This window comes from Cydia strobilella, chromosome 14, assembly GCF_947568885.1.
Source record: "Cydia strobilella chromosome 14, ilCydStro3.1, whole genome shotgun sequence".
NCBI classification, from domain to species: domain Eukaryota; kingdom Metazoa; phylum Arthropoda; class Insecta; order Lepidoptera; family Tortricidae; genus Cydia; species Cydia strobilella.
The window spans coordinates 97,377-121,649 of record NC_086054.1 but is presented as its reverse complement, the minus strand read 5'-3'; the positions used below and the strand labels follow the sequence as shown (position 1 = coordinate 121,649).

At 39.1% G+C, this 24,273-nt stretch overlaps 1 protein-coding gene across 1 annotated transcript in view; it reads right to left on the bottom strand.

The window, feature by feature from the left end:
• The window catches only part of LOC134747020 (lutropin-choriogonadotropic hormone receptor), a 101,026-nt gene that overhangs the window by 5,762 nt on the left and 70,991 nt on the right, over window positions 1-24,273 (bottom strand). The window contains exons 8-15 of the mRNA XM_063681563.1: window positions 23,173-23,316; window positions 7,429-7,569; window positions 5,652-5,717; window positions 2,505-2,648; window positions 1,996-2,067; window positions 1,703-1,829; window positions 724-916; window positions 64-189 (exon numbers count right to left, since the gene is read on the bottom strand). Coding sequence (XP_063537633.1) covers window positions 64-189; window positions 724-916; window positions 1,703-1,829; window positions 1,996-2,067; window positions 2,505-2,648; window positions 5,652-5,717; window positions 7,429-7,569; window positions 23,173-23,316 — 1,013 coding nt within the window. The remainder of the gene's footprint in view (window positions 1-63; window positions 190-723; window positions 917-1,702; window positions 1,830-1,995; window positions 2,068-2,504; window positions 2,649-5,651; window positions 5,718-7,428; window positions 7,570-23,172; window positions 23,317-24,273) is intronic.

The window sequence follows — 24,273 nt, the reverse complement described above, 5'->3', positions numbered from 1 at the left end:
TCCTTGAGTTGTTCTAATTTAGTGATTCCCTCGCCAAAGCGAGAAGTGAGAGCTGATACCCACCAGGTAATGGTAAGCAGCGGACTCGTCTAGGGGGCGCTGCTCGCACGCCGCGTTCCTGCTTCGTGTCCGCGCCCCAGGCCGACAGCGCCTTGCGTAGCCACGTGTCGCCCACACCCGTCGAGTTCACTGCCGAACGAAACATCATAAACTTAATTTAGTTCAGACGAAGGTAGCATAGGGAATCATGCAAACACCATAGAGGCAACATGAATGTGGTACTACGATGATGATTATGAATGTACATATTTTGTCATAATACAAAAGTACGCAAGGCAAAAAAATATAACACAAGTATTAAAATTGTTAAAAACTCACACATAACAAATGATTCCTACTATCAGGAACCAAAAAAAAACATACATAAGTTCTGATCTGATTTCATGGTTTTTTCTTTTGATTCTGCACATGATATGATTTTTTTAACCGATTGCAGTTTTGCACGTTAGGACGTATTGTTTTAATAATGCTTGGTTTCCACGAACAACATAATAGGAGAAACAGAAAGAATGTTGTCATGTCAGTGGTCAAATTCCTCCTTGAGCCGCTGAGTATTTGTCAATTTACTGACAATATATAAAGCCTGACACTTCCACAGTCACGAGGTCGGAACGGAAATGAAGCTTTCTTTTTCCTCGCGCTCCGGGGCCCCGCTGTACTCACGGTAGTGCGCCCAGAGGTCGGAGGTGTTCGCCCAGCGCGCCAGGTCCACGTGCGGCGGCAGGGGCAGCACCTCGTCGGTGAAGCCCCCCTCGTCGTCGTCGTGCTCCGGCGGGGGCTCCGCCCAGCCCCCGTCCGCCTCCGCCATCAGCGGCATGTACTCACAGCAATGGTACGCGTACGACAGTACCAACGTCTGCCAACATCAAATTAAAACTTAACAATAGTTCATAGAAATCTAAAAACTTTGATCGACCTTCTGCTTTAAAAAGTCAAAATGCAATCGTATTTTTCTTAGAATTTATATTTAGCTAGGTGTTCGCAAAGTGCTTCTTTGACTGGTTTGTTATGTATAAAGTGCTTCTTTTACATCATTTTGATTTCTTTGTAATTTGCTCTTGAACTTTTGTATATTTTTTATTTATTTATACAAGGAATTCCAACAGCTATAAAATATTTAGTTTAACTTTTTAAATAACAATACAGAGCTAAATTATAACAACTCGCAAATAGAAACTGAACATAATAATAATGATACACAATTACATTTTGGTACACGCCGTGTATGAATTAAATATATGTAGTATATTTAATCTAATTTTATTTAATACCACACACGTGTATGTGCATTATGCAATGCTTAGTTGGGGTGCAATATATGCAATATCGCAACGAAGCGGGAGTCATGTTGCGGCAGTCTACTTCAGCGGAATGACGTCATTCCGCTGAAGTAGATGGCCGGCGCCGCAGTCTCCCGGCAGTTTTGGAGATCCAATACCATGCCCAACAACATACTAAAAGTTGGAAGCGTTTTCCGGATCTGAACTATCTTTACGACCGTTTCCCATAAGGCATGTGGTGGTCAGAGTTGTTCAGACTCGTCACTCGTGCTCGATGACCACTGGGCAGCAGGGGACATGTTGTTGCATAGCCCCGCCCGCGCCCGTTGCACACAGAGGAACGGTGTCGGTGTGTAACGAACCTCGATCCTGGGGAACACGTCGGGTGGATGAAAGCTGGTGAGCCGCGGGTTGTTGTGCGCGCGCAGTCGGCGCAGGCGCTGCAACCCGCCGCCGGGCAGCAGCGGGAACACGTTGTTGCCCAAGTTCCTGCACACACACACACACACACACAGATAAATGAGCGGTCGTGCTCTCTATTCTCACACCTACTAATTGCGCTATTTAGTAGGTGAGTATTTTTAATGACAATATTACTATTTTGTCCATTTCATACCATTTCAATTTTAATAATTTCAATTTCTAAAATACTTACAAGTCCTCTAAGTTGTGTATAGGCACAAAAGCTTCGATGTCGATGTGTTCAATTTCGTTGCTTTCAAGGTTTCTGAAAAACAAAAGAACATTTACGTTAGGTATCATACAATTTTATTTTATTTTATTTTATTTATCTTACAAAATTGCTAAAAGTTCTGCTTCACTCGAAACTTACATACAAATATTCAGAGATGGTATTTGGCGAAGAAAAACCTCTGTGGAAATCTGACATCTGCAAGGAAATTCAAAGGTATGTAAAGCCTCCAATTATTGGTCGGTCGATTGCGCTAGTGTATGGACCACAAACTTTCTTGTACAAGCAGAGAATACCTGTGATTTGCAGTGGAATGTATAAATATTTGTAAATGTGTGCATGATGTACGACAGGGTGGTCAGGACGGGCGTGTGCCCGAAGGCTGCGGGACCCGGCGCAGTCGGTGCCCCGCGAGCAGCAGATCGGTCGGCAAGGAGATGTGACTATAACTATAGCGTGCATTGCATACTAACAGGGTGCGCAGGCCGGGCGTGTGCGAGAAGGCCTGCCGCGGGACCCGTCGCAGGTGGTTCCCCGCCAGTAGCAGGTCGGTGAGCGCGCGCAGCCCGCGCAGCGCGCCGCCCTCCAGGAACGAGATGCGGTTCCAGGACAGATCCCTGCAGGAATACATCAATCAACACGTTACACAATGCAGAGGTTGTTAGTTCGCATTATTACAATCTATATTAGGAATCCAAATCTAAGTTGGAAAATCGATGTACGATGTATCGGTCTCCAGGCCACGCATGCAGAGATATTAAACATCATAAAATGTGGACATTGAAGTTTTATGTTGGCGTTTGTTTGAAACTCCACCACTAAATGCTTCACAATACCTACCGTAGAATATATTAAATATACATATGTACATAGTAAAAAAACACGAAAAATTATTAAAACTAGACGGAACCTTCAATTCTTTAGAGAAATATAAAACTGTATTCCCCGCGTTAAAATCCAAAACAGAAAAGAGCAGTTAAGGAGTAAATAAAAAAGATTTAATGCCGCTGATGTTCCTTGAACAGGCACTTATCGTTTTGCCTAAGGTATTATTTTACATGAATTCGCAAAATGCTGGATCGAGGCCTGTAAATCACGAGTGAGGGGAGCGCTGCGCTGGAGACCCGATATGTCAATATTCCCGCAACCTGATTTTTGCGTAGATAGAGTTTTATGTATCTACATACATAAAACTCTTTCTACGCGTAGTTAGAGTTTTATGTGGCTACATATATTGTACCCACTATTGTGTTCTGCGGCTGTTGACTTTGGGATGGGGTTCTAAGTAGTGCAAACAGCATTAGTGCGGCCGCCGCCACGGGCCTATACCTTCGTACATACAAACATAATATACCTATGTACCTACTTACATCCACTTCATGTGCCTACCGTCTACCGTCTACCGTGTATTTCAAAAACACCAAGCGGTCACTCGATTGGATTGAAATCATCATCACCATTAATGGCATTAATTAGCTTGATATCACAATTTTATAGACTATATAGATCGTAATATCTTTGCGTAATTTTCAGATGGATTAAAGTTTAGAAAAAATAATTCTTAGGGGAAATTGTATATTATTATATGTACGAACGTTTACAAAGCGACATCCTGGCCGGTTTGTACTTTATTCGTAAATTGTAATTTATTTGCAAGAATAAATTTTAGTCCTTTGGCGTCCTTTGCTAAACAACAGACTTTTTTTTCGTTTCAAATGCCAAATAAACAACTGTTAATAAATTATAAACTGTAATAGATGTCATATATTAAAGAGAAAGTGACGAAGCCCTCCAGTGGTGAAGGCCGGTTTCGAACCGGCATCTAGCTATCGCGGCTAACGCCATGAACCCCTAGGCCACCTCGCCACGGCGGTACCCGTCCCAATTTCTCGACTATATGCCATCGTAGTAAGACTAGGCGTCTTTGACCAACTCTAAGGGCAAGCAGTGCGCGCTTGCACCTCCTAAACGAACTCTTGACGGAATTACGATCTAGCAAGAGAGACTGGTGCTACCATCCATGAATAACTTTGGGAACAAATCAAATTATTTTATTTAAAAAAAATCAAATCAAAAATATTTAATAAAATAATTAGGTTTGTTCCCAAAGTTGTTCAACTGTTAATAAACATTGCTTGAACAGGGGATAATGAATAACACGCATAAGTAAAATAAATGGACATTTGCCTGAAGTCAGTGTAGCGGATGAGATTCACAACAAAGTTCGGCGGAGTCAGAGGCCCAGTCGTAAGTTACCACGCCGCCATAATCCGCATGCGAGGAACCTTTCATTGAATTTAATGGCGTGTAAAGTTTTGTGGAATTGTCTTTATGAGCGACGTTTCGGCAGTTCCGCGCCGTAATGTCGCTCCTAATAGGTATGCGAGCAGGCCGTTCAGGAAGCAAGTTGTATAAATGTGGCGCTTTAATGCCGGCTTTTAGACCGAATGAGACACAGTGAATATATCCAGGACAATTCGAACTTACAAATCGATGTCAATTTCGTATTTATAAGAGTCGGTGCGAGCGAGATGCTCTGCGATAGCATATCAAAAACAAAAACGTCGCTTCGGGGGCAACACGACCAACTATATAAACGCTAACTAAACTTTTGCAATAGACACTGAAAGACGACGCCAATGATCATAATCATAAACTACTTAAGCTAAAGAAGTCTGAGTAATTGACATCAATGCAAAAGTTTTCTTCGTATAATGACGATAGTAATGGCTGTTCATTTATTTCAGAGCGATAGTAAAACTTGATCACTTTATTAGACATAAAAATAAAAGAGTCCTTCCGAGAGATGCTTATATATAACTATGTTGCGGAGCGTTGTATATTTATTGGGGCAAGATACTTAAGGGGATCCCATGCCCCAATGACCTTCGATTTGAATCCCTTAGTTTTCTTATGTTTTTTGTAGCTTATCATATTAACAGCAACGGATTTTAGCAATATAGTATCCCATATTTACTTCAAAGTTCATTGTTTTCGAAATATTTGGCATCAAAATTGAACAATTTTAGACCAAAAAACTGGTTTTCTGGCCATAACTTTTGTGTTAATTAGTTTAAAATTAAAACCTTAAACATTTTTTTAGAGACGTCTAAGACGAACCCAAATATGTAGATTTCGTATAAGTAAGATCTTTCACAGCAATCGAGATGCGAAAAAAGTGTTTTTTTAGACAATGTTTAAAACAATCATAAATAAATAAGTATTCATTTTTTTCACAATCCGGTAGACAAAAATGGAGATAAAAGATTGAAGAACAGATAGCCGCTTGTCTTATAATTCTATATGTAGTGCAAAAGTAGGAGATACGATTCAAAACTTGTCAAAAATCGATGAAAACCTCAGGTAGCCCCTTAAGGGCCTGGCCATCATGACAACCATCAAATCACGCCAGACGAAAAGTAAAAATGTATTGGGATGACGGATATTTATGTAGGTAATGTAATGCGACAAGTCATGTCATGTGACTATTTCCAATATTTAAATTTCGATTGGCGTTTTCTATGAACGCTTTGTCATCTTGGCTAGGCCACAAGAGAGTCAGCACCGATTGTCTAGGTCCTTTTTAAATGGAACGTGAATAAGTAACGTGGAGAACTCACAGCACTCGCAGCTCTCCACACTCCCGTAGGTCGGGTAGATCTTCCAGCTCGTTGGACTGCACCGCCCTGCAACACACACACACACACACATTCACTTCACAGTTGGCACCATACCGAGTCATCGTGGAACATGACACACTACACAGAACTCACAGAAGGTAGGACTACGAGTACCTAATACTACATATAGAAATGTGCAAAAATTTCAAAAAGTTGAAAACCTTTCGAAATTTTCTAGCAAATTCTACAAGAAATGAACGAAGTTTTTATTTTAGAGATAAGATACTTCGATCCCTAGGAATGTGAGAAGTTTCACACACTTTTCCAGGAAAGTTTGGCAATTTTGCGAACTTTCAGTCGGCACATCCTCAGTACATAGGATCACATCATCTAGCGGTAGCGGTGCTCACTCCGCACATGTTCGGGAATCTCAGACAATCTATAGTAGAGTTTACACCCGAGGCTGTGCAATGGTCGCAACACTCGCAAGTCGCAAAACCTTCAATATTAACTGAATATTAATGAATAATGAATCAATAAATAAATATAAACACCAAACAACAATTAATAATACTGCTTTTATGTTTCATATATCTTTGACAATATACCGAATATACCGATCGTCATATGATTATAGTACTTTATGTAACTGCCGCTTAATGAAACGCTTAGTATTGGTATGTTTTAATGCCTAATTATATACAGTTACACACACTGCTTTATCTACACACATATTATAACTTATTATAAGGTCTCTATGATGTGTTCAGGAAACGTATGTTACGATTGTCGATGCAGCTTTGATGACACTGTTTGCAAGAGAAGCTTTGAAGGCTAGAAAAGCGAGAAAAGCTTTCCTCGTCCTGCAAGATCTTGCCTTTCACTATAGATACTTACCGACTCAATTAACATTTTTAAATTGATTTTGCAATCCAGTTCCACTCGAATTTAAATTTGAAAAGGAGCACTGAACACGACAAAGGCTCTAAGTACCTACATCTTTTCATTTCCGCGACAGAATTGTAAGCTGTATCAGACGCTGGTATTATGGAAATCGTGAGCTCGCAAAAAGCCGACAAATTGAGTGTTGGCGCGAGGTGTCGGGCTTGGTTGCCTTTATAAAAGGGCTCATTTCAAACGGCTAAGCCGGTTGCTTACGTACGTTTTTGCACCCAGTCGGAAGCAAAGCTAAAGGACTATTAGCACGACACCGCTCCACTCAATATGCAAATGGCGAACGATCGGGGATTAGGAACCTTGTCGCAGCGAGCGGCAGCGCCATCGCCTCCCGGGATTGTGGCGGCTTCACTGCGACAAAGTGCTGCGGCACGCTTTACACACTTCGTTAAAACCACCGAAATTAATTTGCGGCATTATACCTATTAATAATTTAGTTAAGCTTGCCGTTATAGCGGACTGACGTCATGCAGAATGTTGTCCTATACGCCTGATGTTATATCTTTTATAAGTACTATTCAATTCAACATCTATATGAAATTATACGTCGCAACTGTCGCAAGTCGCGCGTTGAGAAATACTGATAGAAAAGCGGAGTATATTTATTGAAAGAACATTATATTTTTAAAAGTTAACTACCTTGCCTACATCTTCAGACTGGCCAGCATCGATGTGTATTATTTAGAGCGTACAACCAACGGGTTCGTCGGAACTTGAGTACCCAATGGAACATCCGAGTATCTATCGTTAACCGCAGCTGAAAGAGTGTAACAACGACTTCATACGCATTTAACCAAATAGAAGAAGCTAAAGTACTCACAGTACACGTAGATGAGGTGCGTGCACGCACAGGTCCGGCGGCAGCGACCGCAGCCGCGCGCGGTCGGCACGCAGCGTGTGCAGGCGCTCGGCGCCCTCCAGTGATGGAAGCTCGGTCAGCCCGCGCGCGTCCGACAGGATCCTGATGCGCACAAAATGTCGTCTTTAATTAAAATGTTCTACGCACTACTTAGAGAGACTTAGAGAGACCCCCCACTACCCACTAGCGTCTTTTAAGTGTCGGCGTCTAATAGTCAGCGTCAGCGGTATGGAAAATTGTGTCGCTGCGCATTTGCACCAACGTTGCGTCGAACAGCAGCCATAGCCATAGAGTTGACTAGACGCTGACGCTCGGGAGACTAGTGTGGGGTCTCTCTTAAGCCCAACATGCATCACGTCTCCGGTTCTCTGCATAATGCATCGCTCGTTTACAAACAAAATAATAAGAACTAAACATATGGACAGTTGAATTGATTGTAGGAATGCTGAATGAGATATGAATGTTCGAGACGTAACACAATAGGTTACGGTCGAGTGCTTAAAGTCGTTTAACTTCCAAATTACTTTTCTTAATGTCCTAGTTGGTACCTAAAGAAATTCCTTTGTTCTTTCTCAATGTGCCAGTATTCTCTGAGCTGAGGTACATCTACTTAATTCTCGCGCCGTGTTTCGAATTCCCCGTCTCCTTAAATGTTAAGTTCAACGTCTTAAAAATGTCGAAGACGCTGTTAGTGTGTCGTTTAAATAAAAGGTCGAGTTTCTGGTCCTTTTAATAATTGATTATTTGGATATTTAGTCATTATGCAATGAAAGTAAATAAGTTTGATTACAAAATAGTCTAAACTTGCCCTAGGGACGGAGTTATGTTGTTTTATTATACAATACTATATACTTATAGCTTCTGCCTGCAACTTCGCTTGCGTAAAATAATAATGATGATTGATAAAAACTATCCTATGTCCTCCGAACCTTAAACTATCTCCATACCAAATTTCATCGAAATCGGTTCAGCGGTTTAACCGTAAAAATAGGTAAGATAGTTTATGCTTCCAATAGCCACCTTCTAAAATTGAATAATATGCGTGCAAAATTCCGCTCTCGAACTCTAAGAAATGGGTCAAAGAAGATTTGCTTACGGACAGGGGTCACAGCCGTCACAGGGGACGCGTAAAACTAAGTAAAATCTTGTAAAAAATCAGTCGAGAGACGCGAAGGGCATTGACCCGGAGTTTGAGTGGCGTGTACTTGATGAAAATGCTCGTCTCCAGCCGATCCATTACTTAGACTGAGGCCTAATTTCCGAAGAAGTCCGAAAATAACTTCAGTAATGTACGAGTAAGAGGTTGTGTACGAGTAGCGTGGGACTCTAGCACTAGCACTTTATTAAGTTACGTCTTTATTTGTACACATACATTATCATAATTTTATTATGAAAAGGTCTTGTATTGGTGTCAAGACTGAAGTATGAGTATAAGGCGTTATTATTATTGTAGTATACTATTTCGGCGCCGGTATTGAGTTTGACTTTGGACCAAATATGGCTGGGTCGTGATCGGATCGTAGACTTTAAAAGACCCCGGCAAGCTCAGTTCTCCATACAAACGTAGTTACGCTCTCATTTACAACGACTAGCTAAATTGCTCTGAAACTTTGTACTTAAATATAATAGGATAAGGTATATCTAGGTCTGTAATTATATAGTTTATGTTTACATACAAAACTTGTTTTTTGCTCTATTTCGTTTGTACTAGAGCTTTATAAACTAATTACAGACCTACATATACGTCATGTCATTGTACGTGCAAAGTTCACAATCCAACACGTAGTTTAAAAATGAGAACGAAACTCCGTTTGTATGGGAAGGTGAATATTCGGCCGAGCTTGCCGGGGACTCTTAATGCCATGTATTTGTGTTGCACGTGACGGTGAGGTATTTAAGACAGTGAGCGACACTTCGTTTCATCACATCATCACTTACGCCTCCACGTGGTGCTCGACGATGTAGTAGTTACTTAATAGAGGTTTACAACATTTATCCCTATAACATGGTAATGTGGTAGAGATTCTATGTACTAGGCCAGTGTGGCTGTGCTATTTATACCATACCTTGGGTATGTCTCTTTACCAAATTTCATCTAAATCGGTTTGGTGGTTTAAGCGTAAAAGGGGGAAGAGACAGACAGACAGACCGTTACTTTCGCATTATTTATAATACCTATTAGTAGACACAGTAGGGATACTCTATTATAATCACAAACGAATAGTTAACTTGAAACTGTAGTGGTCGTGTGAATGAATGACAACTGAACAGCTGATGGGTGCTGAACTGATCCGAACTATTTTATTGTTTAACTTTACTGCTTCCTTACTAAATCCTCAGTTGAACACAAATTCTATTAACTTTAACCTTAAAGTATTCAAACTCGTAAAATAGTCGGAAAAACTTCCGCATTTCCCGGTTTCGGTTTGATCCATAGAGTAACTTATACTAGAGCGCTGCCGTGTCAGACGTATCTCTGCTATCTTTAGATAGCAGAGATACGCCTAACCAGTGCTTAATGAAACTAGACACTATGCTTTATATAATACTTAAACAAAATTTCAAAAAATGTCTTTAGTTACTGAGATATTTCATGTTTTAAGATAGACGTTTTCGAATTTTTGGACATTGAGTTATGCGTATCTCTTCTAACTCAAGTTAGAATAATTATGCGTAACTGTTCGCAGTTTTTTTACGGCAAACTGGATATCTACTATCTCGAGTTATCATAGTTTCGCGTAACCACACGCAGGTAGTACGGCGATAGGCGGCTCGCGGTGAGGCGGGGGGCGGGGCGCGGAGGGAGCGGCTCGTCGCTCCTTGCCACGTGTATTTGTTTGTGTCGTTTTCAAGCAAAAGGTACCACATTGTCGCTTATCATAAGGACATTCTGACAGGTTTTTCGTATAAAGATACAAGCAATTTTCGTCCTTATGGTAAGCGACAATGTGGTACCTTTTGATTGAAAACGTCACATTTACATTTCATTACGTACGTAATATTGACCCGGTTAAGTTAGCGTTCCGGTGTTTTTTTATGTTGTTGTTCAAAATATGATAAATTAGTCTTTGAAATGAGTTTTTTACGAAGTGCCTTGTTACGAATGTGTAGTGATAGAAATGTGGTAGAAAACAAAGGTTGTGCGACTAATTATCTTAGCTAATCTCACTTTGTAATCATTGCTGAAAACCCTGTGAAAAACTAAACTATTTTGTTTTTTTTTAAATCTTAAGATAACCTACATAGGTACTGAACTGTTTATCGTCGTCCGCTGGCTGTCATGAACTAGTCGTCAACTGGTCTTGTGATTGTCATGTCTAATTTTGAATTTAAATGTCGGTCGTTCCAAATGTTCCAATATTCCAAATATGTATGTCAGTCAGCCAGTCAGTCAGTCGGTCTATTTCAGGTCGCCACGGAGGTTAGAAGCCCCGACAGGTACCTACTTACAAAAATCTTAACGTAAATAAAAAATAAAAAATGACAAACACAAAATTAATTGAAATAACTGACAATATAATATAAGTAATGCACGAGTACTATCTTGTTACATACTTCTGTAGTAGTTTCTTTCTTCTGTAGAAGATAACTAATAAATGCATAAAAAGTAAGTAAAGTTATGAACATAATTTATAAAACATATTTTTTACTCTTCTTTTCATTTTTATTACTAAAAGCAAGAAAAAGTTTCAAACAGTGTCAGTAGAGGCAAAATATTAGTTTAAACATATATTTGGATCGCTGGAGTGTCTTATTTTGAAATACATAGAAACGTATAGTTAATGATTCTGATTCTGAATAATTTTTTTGGAGTAACTGACCTTAATATTTTTACTATATATCTTCTAATACCCACAATAAATTTACACCAAACCTGAACCAAAACCTGAGTTCCACTAGGTACAGCCGGGGTTCATCATCAGCTCTATCTTGGGTACTGCTCTCCCAAGTGCTCATCAAGGCGTGTCGGATGACCAAAACAGCGTTTGCCTACGTTGCACCAAACCTGAGTTCCACTAGGTACTACCGGGGTTCATCATCAGCTCTATCTTGGGTACTGCTCTCCCAAGTGCTCATCAAGGCGTGTCGGATGACCAAAACAGCGTTTGCCTACGTTGCACCAAACCTGAGTTCCACTAGGTACTACCAGGGTTCAGCATCAGCTTTATCTTGGGTACTGCTCTCCCAAGTGCTCATTAAGACGTGTTGGATGACCAAAACAGCGTGTGCCTATGTTACACCAAACCTGAGTTCCACTAGGTACAGCCGGGGTTCAGCATCAGCTCTATCTTGGATACTGCTCTCCCAAGTGCTCATCAAGGCGTGTCGGATGACCAAAACAGCGTTTGCCTACGTTGCACCAAACCTAAGTTCCACTATTAGGTACAGCTCTCCCAAGTGCTCATCAAGGCGTGTCGGATGACCAAAAACAGCGTTTGCCTATGTTACACCAAACCTGAGTTCCAATAGGTACAGCTGGGGATCAGCATCAGCTCTATCTTGGGTACTGCTCTCCCAAGTGCTCATCAAGGCGTGTCGGATGACCAAAACAGCGTTTGCCTACGTTGCACCAAACCTGAGTTCCACTAGGTACTACCGGGGTTCAGCATCAGCTCTATTTTAGGTACTGCTCTCCCAGTTGCTCATTAAGACGTGTTAGATGACCAAAACAGCGTGTGCCTATGTTACACCAAACCTGAGTTCCACTAGGTACAGCCGGGGTTCAGCATCAGCTCTATCTTGGGTACTGCTCTCCCAAGTGCTCATCAAGGCGTGTCGGATGACCAAAACAGCGTTTGTCTACGTTGCACCAAACCTGAGTTCCACTAGGTACAGCCAGGGTTCAGCATCAGCTTTATCTTGGGTACTGCTCCCCCAACTACTCATTAAGACGTGTTGGATGACCAAAACAGCGTGTGCCTATGTTGCACCAAACCTGAGTTCCACTAGGTACAGCCAGGGTTCAGCATCAGCTCAGATCTATGTATACTAAAACCTTCTCCAAAATGTAACAAACATTTTTCTGAATACCGCATCAAACTCGGTTCAGCTAAACGCGAGATAATCTCGGACAAACATACGGGTCAAACTGAGAACCTTTTTTTAAGGCGGTTAAAAATTTTGGAGTAACCGACCTTCTGCCGTTTATTCCGCCTTTTACACTTACTGGGATTAAATATTAAATAAAGTACATACAAACAAACACACACACACACACACACACACACACACACACACACACACACACACACATACATACATACATACATACATACAGACATACATACGTACATACATACATACATACATACATACATACATACATGCAATACATGCAAACGCTATTTAACATAAGGCTCTTTCCACCATACGATTGATCTACTTTATAACCAATGATGTAAGGACTGATGGAAATCGGGCTCCTTGTATGTAATGTGAGTTAGCACAATATAAAATGGATTATCTTGTGTAGTCTGGTTACGCGTTTTACTAGGAGCACTAATACAACGAACTCTTACAACTTAAGATAAAAGAACTACGCGTGACCACCTCAATATTCCCCATGCCCTGGTTACACGTTTTACTAGAAGTTGATACAATGTAGTCTTCTAACTTTAGATAAACGAAAACCGCAATAAGCCCGCGAGCCGTGGCCACGCGAAATAGTATGAGCGCTCATACAACGAACTCATCTAACTTTAAGTTAGCATAGTTACGCGCAACCACCAAATGTATGAAACAGTGGTTACGCCGAACTATGTTTATGCGTTTATTTCAAAAACTATATACTTTTACAAAAAAAAAGTAAAGAAATATTATTCTTCACGTCTATTGAAACACAAAACACATATTAAAAATGACTTAACTCAATAAACTCACGAAATATATGAGTTTATTAGTTTTCACGCTCACCAAAAACTTTAAAGTCGATTTACTCAAAACTATGTTTTTTGAGATAGCAGAGATACGTCTGACACGGCAGAGCGGTACTACTGTCATAGTAAATTTTGTAACCCCAGTAAATTCACTGCCATCTGTCGACACACTTTAAAACTAAAAATGAAGATTTATAAAAATACGATAGAATGTATTTAAATATAGATAAATGTTTTTTTTTATTTGCATTAATTATTTTTATGATTTTGACCCATGTTCTTTCACTGATATGCGTTAAAATTGTTAAATAACAAACGAAACCGTCAACGCCATCTATACGACTGTAGGCCAAAACTAGTAGCGCCCTCTGAACGAGAATCAAATTTTCTTGATTTTCGAGGCACGTTTTTTCCTTAGACTGTATCCATCTATTACGGAGTTATATCTATCTTTGGTTTGATCAAATTAGTTAAGTTCAGGAGACCAACCAACGTCGCTGCAAATGGCTTACAATAACATCTTTCTGCGACAAAGGCTTTCTTGTATTGGGGAGGGACATGGAAAGAACATTGTGGGACGCGGACTTTGATTGTTCAGTAGTTACGTTGAGTAAAACTGAAAATGGGACCACAATAAAAACCTGTAAATGTAAGTACCAAACTTTGTATTTGTAATAACCGTGCAAAGTTACAACGCTATTGAATTTCGAGTAGAGCGTACGTTCTACGCTACGTAGACCATATGCCACTTCTTTCAGTACATCAAGTCTGAGTGAAGTCAAATAAAAATATTGAATGGCAAGGAAAATCTGTTGAGAAAGTTAGACGCTGAACGCCTACGCCATTACTTGTGTTTTATTGAGATAAGTGCATAATCGTAGCCCAGTTTTCGTTGTTTCGCCGCATATTCAAACTCCGATGATGGGGGGATAAAGTCATAAAAGATTTAGTCTGCGGCACGTAAATTTAAGGGTGTTGGGTGATTCGATCATCAGCATAAACGGGAACCGATCGCGGCGCGGAGGGGTGCGTACAAATTGTACTATACTCGTATACGCAATAAACGGATGGTGAGGGTTCCAAATGCTCTTTAAAGGCTCCGGCGAACCATTATAAATACGCTCTCTGTTTGTCACCTTAATAAGATGAATAAGTGAATACACAGTTGAAGCGATACGTCGTGTAGTAATGTACAGCTGAATTAGATGACACTATTTATTATTGCTAATTTAGAAAATCCATTACCCCATGGCTTACAATACCTGTACTTGTGCCTGCTACCTGTTACCTGTTACCTGTTACCTGTTACCTGTTACCTGTGTTGTGCGTACAATAAACACTACTACTACTACAATATTGATTTTCCAAGGTCTATCTATGCTTCAATCTATTTATTTATTCTTCAATTTTCCAAGGTCTATCTATGCTTCAATCTATTTATTTATTCTTCAATTTTCCAAGGTCTATCTATGCTTCAATCTATTTATTTATTCTTCAATTTTCCAAGGTCTATCTATGCTTCAATCTATTTATTTATTCTTCAATTTTCCAAGGTCTATCTATGCTTCAATCTATTTATTTATTCTTCAATTTTCCAAGGTCTATCTATGCTTCAATCTATTTATTTATTCTTCAATTTTCCAAGGTCTATCTATGCTTCAATCTATTTATTTATTCTTCAATTTTCCAAGGTCTATCTATGCTTCAATCTATTTATTTATTCTTCAATTTTCCAAGGTCTATCTATGCTTCAATCTATTTATTTATTCTTCAATTTTCCAAGGTCTATCTATGCTTCAATCTATTTATTTATTCTTCAATTTTCCAAGGTCTATCTATGCTTCAATCTATTTATTTATTCTTCAATTTTCCAAGGTCTATCTATGCTTCAATCTATTTATTTATTCTTCAATTTTCCAAGGTCTATCTATGCTTCAATCTATTTATTTATTCTTCAATTTTCCAAGGTCTATCTATGCTTCAATCTATTTATTTATTCTTCAATTTTCCAAGGTCTATCTATGCTTCAATCTATTTATTTATTCTTCAATTTTCCAAGGTCTATCTATGCTTCAATCTATTTATTTATTCTTCAATTTTCCAAGGTCTATCTATGCTTCAATCTATTTATTTATTCTTCAATTTTCCAAGGTCTATCTATGCTTCAATCTATTTATTTATTCTTCAATTTTCCAAGGTCTATCTATGCTTCAATCTATTTATTTATTCTTCAATTTTCCAAGGTATATCTATGCTTCAATCTATTTATTTATTCTTCAATTAAGGTGTGCATTTTTGTAAATGCACTTTTATGGATGTGAAAAAAAAGCTATCACTATCACCAAGTCGTAATCAATAGCTGTCCAGAAAAAACCGGAATAAACTTAGCAAGGTTACCTGTCATTCATTATTTCAAAACAGTAAGCTTTTGTAACAAGCAGTTGTAATCTTTAACAAAACATATACTTACAGAGTGGAAAAAAATAATGAGCCCGGGAGGGAAAGTGCCTTAAAACCTTAAGTTACCTCATTCTACTTATAGCACACATTCTTTTAATTTAAAAAAGAAACAAAACTGCCTTCATAGATTTTTCTTTTTTTCTTCAATTTCGCTTGTCTAAAAATATTCTTGAGTACTAAATATTCGATTTTATGGATATTTTGTAAGACAGACGAGTGTAAGATCTATGTTTTTATGTATGTTATCATTAACATTAACTGTATCGATTAGTAGAATAAAGTAGCGAGTGTTAATTTTTTGGAATTTTTAGTCGGTTCGATCCCCGGGCGAGACAAGCGAATTTTAAAAAATCTTTGAATGCAGTTTTGTTTCTTTAAAAAAATAAAAGAATGTTTCCTTTAAGTAAAATTAACTAACTTAAGGTTTTAAGGCACTTTCCCTCCAGGGAACATTGTTTTTTTTCCACACTGTATATTAAATGTTTGATGAGGTACTTTATGTGTATATAGAGAAACTTTTTTGTGTATCTTCGTAACAACAGAGATAAACATCAGTTGTTATGAATATCGAGGTCAGAGTCACAATTTGGTCCCTTTTATCCTTCAACTTGGCTAGCAATGGGAATTGAAGGCCTGTGCGGACGCGGCAGTCGGCACCGCTTTATGGCAGCAGTTTACGATCGTCGACGGGAGTCGGGACGTTATTTATGTGGTGTGAGCAGGAGCGTCCTCGCGGCGTAATGGGCTTGTTTGCGTCCGGCGTCGGCGTCCGGCGTCCGGCGTCCGGCGTCCGGCGCGGCGGCGTGTGACGCGCTTCCGGCCCGGGGCGGGCAGCTGGACACTTGCTGAATCAACTGTTTCAAAATGTAGAGCCTATTGATTTAAGATGATTCCAATTTTTTGGGAATTCCGACAAAGATTATAATTATATTTAAAGTGAAAAGTCGTTACAAATACACCACACGTTTTGTCTCGCTCTCGCATGTTATTTTTAAGGAAAGGTAGATGTAAGACGTATATTGCTGGGCAATTCAGCCTGCGGAGTAAAATACGAAATCTCCAAGAGAGGAAAACAAGATATTAATTCTGAGCTTTAGCCTTTATTGGCCTACCTTTACACAGGGGATCTGGCACAGGTAGATATGATATACAGAAACTAGATTAGATCTAGCAGCGCTGTATCTGTGTCCGACAGCTGACGTCACATCAGTTGACCTGCAGTCGTCCCGCCCGTAACGCTGCGGTTGTGTTATGAGCTGTTAAACTTTACGCATCCTTAATTCGTTTTGTGTTCCGCGGACGCAGCGTAACGGTTACGAGTGTGCCTGCCGTTAACCTTCCAACTCTGCAGCGGTTATCCTGTTTACAGGTTACAGATACTGCTATCTAGTTACAGATAGTGTTATAGATTTTCCTAGAGGAAATGCTTCCGGTACTGAAATTGTACGGCGACCAGCGGGAATCTCCAGTTCCGGTACGGTATTTATATAGAAAGCAGTAACTACAAAAGGTACATCTTAGAGCCATCGCCATTCATGAAGACTCGCCCACATCAATAAGTGTCTTTTTACCTCAGCGGTTTCTTTGGTGACGGAACCGTTTGGAAAGCGAAATATTTGACGGAGCCCCAAATAAAAAAAAAATCGTTTGTCACTGTAGACCAGACATACCTAATAAAAGAGCTGAGTTTTCTATTTATTATTACAAGTATTCTTGTGGAGCCCTAGGGGTCCGCGGAGCACACTTTGAGAATGGCTGTTTTAGCTTTACTTTTAGTAAGGTGTTGTAATAACCTGTCACAGAGTTAACAGTGGCAACACTCAGACATGAACTGTCATTCATGCCACGTAACGGAACGCATGTAAAAGCTATTAATAAACCGTGATTAATTAATTTACAGTTTTATTTGGCTCCAAAATATAATAATGGCGACGAGAAAATAACGTAATACGCGTGTGGACTTAAATACGTCAGAAGATTGAGTTCAAAAAAAGTAAAAACTGCGTAAGTGATACTCGTGTGAGGTTAACCTCCAAATGTCACTAAGTGAACACTTTTGTAGTGATATATCTCTAAAGAAGACAAGTTTTGTGCAAAATTTAAGCAAAAGTGAACTAGTACAAATATTAGAGGAACTACATCTGGACCACCAGTGTGAAACTATAGATGAATTAAGGAAATTCCTACGGGACGCGATCAAAAGTGGACAACTAAAAAAAACTCCAGAAACAGAGGAATTACCAGTCATGGCGGTAAATTACGTGAGTTACCACATAGAACCATTCGATGGACGTGATTTTGACACATTCGAGTTGCAATTGCAGTGCCTAATTAGCTTGAATAATGTGCCGGAGGATAAGAAAGTGGCTCTGCTGATCACTAAAGTTACACCAAAAGTATTAGAAACACTTAATCACATGTGTGCTCCTGCAAAACCAACAGAAAAGTCATTTACTGATCTCATCAAGCTATTGGAAGATAGATACAACAAATCCACTTCTGTTCCTGTGGATCGGGCGGAATTTAGAAAATGTAATCAGAAGGCAGAAGAAAGCATAGAAGATTACATTATACGATTGAAGAAAGCGGCTAAGAAATGTAATTTCAAGGACTTCAAAGACCAGGTCAAGGAAAAACTTATCGACGGAGTGTGTTCATCTCTTGTTAAATTCGAATTACTTAAGAATGGAAACCAGACACTTGATGAATTAACCGCCTTAGCGAGGACAGTGGAGGCAGCATGGTTGCAGACTAAAATGAAGATGCCAGCGGAGGAACCAGCTTCCAGTATGTTTGTTGTCAGGCAGAATACACAGAGTAAGCCAAAACAAATTCAAAATAAAGCCAATCGCGGGTCAACAGCATCCGGTAAGTCACTAAAGTGTTTTTGTTGTGGTAAAAATAACCATATAAAAAGTGAGTGCAGTTTAAAAAATAAATATTGCTCAGAATGTGGCCAACAAGGTCATCTGTATAAAATGTGTCCTAAAACCCATAAAATGAACCTGCTTGAAAGTAACAGTGAAATAGAAAATCAGAACTCTGACATTGAGCAGTCTATTCAAGGACTTTTCCCAGAAAGTGATGACTATTATAATATTTACAGTTGTAAATCAACCACAAATAAGGTACCCCCTTGTATGGTGGACGGTAGCGTTAATGGTGTGACATTCAAGTTTGAATTAGACACGGGCGCGGAAACATCTACTATTTTGCAAAAAGATTTGGAAACTTTAAATTTAATACATGAAGTAAAAGAGACAAATGTCAATTTCAAAAATTATGACCAAACCATCACACAGCCATTGGGAATAATAAATAACATAAAATGTAAAATTAATAATGACACTAAAAATGTAAACTTATTTGTGGTTGAAAACTATAAACCTAGATTATTGGGCAGGGACTTGTTAAGAATTTTTGGTATGTGGCCATTAAAATTATATAAAAATGAAGTCACAGACCCCGTCAATACCATAAAAGAAAATTTTTCTGAGATATTTACTCCTGGGTGGGGTAATTTTAAGGGTGAATGCATATCCTTGAAATTAAAAGAAAATGCACAACCCAAATGTTTACCTGTTAGAACAGTGCCATTTGCACTCAAAGAAAAAGTATCCCAAGAAATAAAAAGGTTGTTAGATAACAAAAGAATAGAACCTGTCAAATATAGCAAATGGGGAACTCCTGTGGTGCCTATATTAAAGCCTGATGGATCTGTACGCTTGTGTGGCGACTATAAAGTAACTGTAAACCCACAACTTGAAATAGATCGCTTCCCACTACCACATGTGGAAGATATTTTTAATAAATTAAGAGGTGCAGAGTTTTATTGTGAACTGGACCTTCGAGAGGCCTATCTACAGGCACCACTGGATGATCAGTCCCAAGATTTAACGGTAATAGTGACAGAAATAGGCACATTCAAATATAAATACCTACCCTATGGTGTTAGTACGGGGCCTGGGTCTTTTCAAAGATTGATGGCTCAAAAATTACAGGCCATACCAAATGTGATTGTTTTTATTGACAATATATATATGTGCGGAAAAACAATGACGGAAATGACGAATACACTTGAGTTGGTTTTAAGTAAATTAAAAGAATGTGAATTTAAGTTAAAAGTCGAAAAGTGTAAGTTCTTCCGAAAAAGTATAGATGTTTTTGGCTATAGAATAGATAGACAAAGAATTAAAATTATAAAGGAAAATATTGAACCCATATTAAACCTAGACCCACCACTTATGGTAGATTCTTAAAAGATTTAGCGACAACTCTCCATCCACTTTATGAATGTACAAGGCAGGGAACTTTTGTCTGGACTGATGAGTGTCAAAAAGCTTTTAATTTAGTAAAAAGAAAATTAGGTTCTGCTACTAATTTAACCCATTACAATCCGGATCTTCCGTTAATTTTAACATGCGATGCCTCTGCATACGGAGTCAGTGCTATAATTTCAAACCGAGGCACTGATGGAGTAGTAAGGCCAATCGCATTTGCTAGCAAAAAACTAAATGATACAGAACAAAAACATACCACCTTAGACAAAGAAGCTTTTGCAATAATCTTTGGGGTTACCAAATTTTACAATTACACATATGGCAGATCCTTTGAGCTAGAGACAGACAATGCTGCTCTTACTCGGATATTTGGACCGCATAAAGCAATACCCAGAATGGCAGCTAAACGCCTTCAGCATTATGCAATTTTTCTTTCAGCGTTTAATTACACTATTAAACACATCAGTACAGACAGAAACCCAGCAGATTATTTGTCAAGACTACCAAAAGAGAATGATGATACAAAGTATCATGCATTATGTATAAATAACACAGAAATTGTAAATGTAAAATATATTAATGAGTCTGAAATGAAATCTCTGAATTGGAAATTAATCCAAAAAAATACCAAAAAAGATGTAATTCTTTCTAAGGTACGTATGTATTGTCAGGATGGTTGGCCAGAAAAAGTGTCAGATAAAAATTTAAACCCATATTACTTGAGAAGACACGAGATTAGCACAGACAGAGATTGCATAATGTGGGGTCATCGAATCGTAATACCAGAAAACTTACAACAAACTATTTTGGAAGAACTGCATCTTACACACTTTGGAACCTCAAGAATGATTGAAATGGCCAAAGCTTACTTTTGGTGGCCTAAGCTTAATGAATGTATTGAAAAGGTAGCAGGCTCTTGCAAATTATGTTTAGAAAATAGACATAACCCGTCTAAAGCAGCTCCAAAGTGCTGGCCAATACCTCCGGGACCATGGTTTAGAATCCATGCAGATTTTTTAGGCCCATTATTGGGAAAAATGTATCTAATTATTGTTGACAGTTATTCCAAATGGCCTAAAGCATTTCTAATGACTAATATTGGTTCTAGCTTAACGATAACTAAATTTAAAGAATTATATGTAAGATATGGGTTCCCCGTTCACTTGGTAACGGATAATGGCACTGCCTTTACAAGTCACGAATTTCAAGAATTTTGTAGAGTCACAGGTGTTAAGCATACTTTCACTGCTCCTCACTATCCGGCCACTAATGGTGCGGCCGAAAGATTTGTAGAGACGTTTAAATCACACATGAAAAAATTTATTGAAAGTGGCAAATCGCAAAACTATGCCTTAGGCATATTTTTGTTTGATTACCGCACGACCACACACAAAACCAGCGGAGTAACTCCAGCTCGGTTGATGATGGGTAGAGAATTGCGAAATAGATTTTCACTATTAAGACCTGCACCCATATATCAAAATCTTGTAGAGGCCCAAGAAAAACAGTTAAAGTATGCTAAGGGTGCCAGAATTTTAGAATTATCTGAGGGTGACTTAGTTAATGTTAAGGATTTTAGAAGGGGGAAGAAGTGGTCAAAAGGTCACATAGTTAAGGTTTTGATGCCTGGCTCTACTTTCATGGTAGAGGTGGAAGGAGCAAAATGGAAGCGTCATGCTAACCAATTGCATAAACTTTAAAATTAGTATTTAAATTTCCATTAACTGTTATAAGACTTTTAGAACTATAGAGTTCATAGTTTATAATAGCTTATAAGCTATTTAGGCTTAAGGGGGTGGAGAGTGTAATAACCTGTCACAGAGTTAACAGTGGCAACACTCAGACATGAACTGTCATTCATGCCACGTAACGGAACGCATGTAAAAGCTATTAATAAACCGTGATTAATTAATTTACAGTTTTATTTGGCTCCAAAATATAATAGGTGTATTCGGGTAAATTCGTATGTCGGATAATTCCGAAAATGAAACGAAAATCACCCAAAATTATGGAATTTGAATAGGTACCTTTTAAGAATTTTGCGACGATTTTAGACATTCAGAGTTACCCGAATATACCATACTCATTTGAACAAGATATACGTACTGAGGAATAACGAAGAATTGGGACGCGGTTTCGTGAACACTGTTGATGTGCTTGACTTGGTTGATTTTTTGATGACCTCTATTCATTTTAGGTACGTCAAAATATCAGTTATTTACATACATCTATGTAAATATGTAAGCGTTCACATACATTCGAGTTGTTAACAAATGCAGCGTGCAAGTGCCAGGAAACGAAAGGGTAGACCCTTACCGACACGGACGGACGGACAATACTGCGTTTTCCTATATGGTGTTCAAGTAATATCCCTTTTCCATTAAGCTTCCGGTGAACGTGACCGGTGGCTGACAATACTGATCAATTTCCGTTTTTCGCGTGAGGATATCGAAATGAACGTCAAAACGTAGAAAGGGAAATGATGAAAGAGAGCGAATGCCATAACAACCACATAACGGTTAAAAATATACAATATACAAGTGAACAGCAATTTTAACAAATGAGAAAAACTTCATAATATATCTGCTGCCAGTCGTTGTAAGTATAACACTATAATTGGGTCATTCTCTAGATTTGTGCCTCCGTCCTCCGTCTAAACTCCGTCAAATCATACTAAATGTATGAAAAGTTTTACGGAGATGAGGCTGACCGCAAGTCATATATATATAATTTGTGTGTAATAAATATACTTACAGCGTGGTGAGCGCGAGCAGATGCGCAAGTGCATACGGATGTAACCTCTAGCAGGGGTTGTCGCAGAGCTGCAGCCGCGCCAGCCGCGTGCAGCGTGTAGACACTACACTACTAATGGACTGCAGGCACTGCAGCGTGTAGTGTAGACACTACATCAAAGGTATACTTACAGCGTGGTGAGCGCGAGCAGATGCGCAAGTGCATACGGATGTAACCTCTAGCAGGGGTTGTCGCAGAGCTGCAGCCGCGCCAGCCGCGTGCAGCGTGTAGACACTACACTACTAATGGACTGCAGGCACGGCAGCGTGTAGACACTACATCAAAGGTATACTTACAGCGTGGTGAGCGCGGGCAGCTGCGCGAGCGCCTGCGGATGCAGCCTCGAGCAGGGGTTGTCGCGGAGCTCCAGCCGCGCTAAACGCGTGCAGCGTGTCAGCGCGCCCGCGCCCGCCCATTCCACGCGGTTGCTCGCTAGCGACCTGACGGATACAGAAATAATAACTTATGTTCATTTTTAATAACCAGTAACGTCTGCGAACGATGCTATTAAGCTTAGAATAAATTTAAAAGTGGAAAAGTTACTGCCTTGGGTGAGACTTGAACTCACGGCCTCTAGATAGATACTCCAGCATTTGCCAACTGAGCCACCAAGACCTCATCCATAGTCAGAAAATCTTCCCACTATATGGGTCTAGGGCCATCCAGAGGCCGTGAGTTCAAGTCTCACCCAAGGCAGTAATTTTTCAACTTTTAAATTTAAATAACGTGTGTGTAAATTGATTTTTTTTTTGAGTTGTCGCGCATTAAAACTCCAGCAACGAGCCTCTTCAGAGGATTGCGGAATGCGGAGAGGATTTAACGGAACTTGAATAAATTGTGGGGTTTTTCTCGTGTAATTTCTAGTATTTTAAATGAAAATCCGAAATATGTAAAAAAGGCGACTGATTTAATTCCCTTGACAGATGTGAGTGACGTTGACACAATTCCTTTTTCTTTTTAATCTGAACATGCCGCCCGCCAAGAACGACTGTTCTTAACTAAGTTTGATTACAATGCAATGCTAATATTAAACAAAACAAGTAAATTGTAATCATCATGATAATAACTCTCATATAAATCTTTCGATAGCTCTGATAAGATTCACAGAACATAAACAGTCCCTTCAACTTGAAAACATAACATAACAATCATAAAAACAGTTAAGTGAACCATTCGTTACATGAAATCAATAAAACATTAAATTTGTGTTATGAATAATTGAAAATAATAATACAATACATTGAAACAAACAATTAATCTGCTAAAGGTAAGACACAAAGTTTAGACACTGGTCGTTTAATTAAAGAATTTTTATAGCGCAACGTGACAACCCGCGTAACGTTGTCCACTCCAGGGTGCTTTTCAACAATTTGACCTAACAACCACCGAGCTGGAGG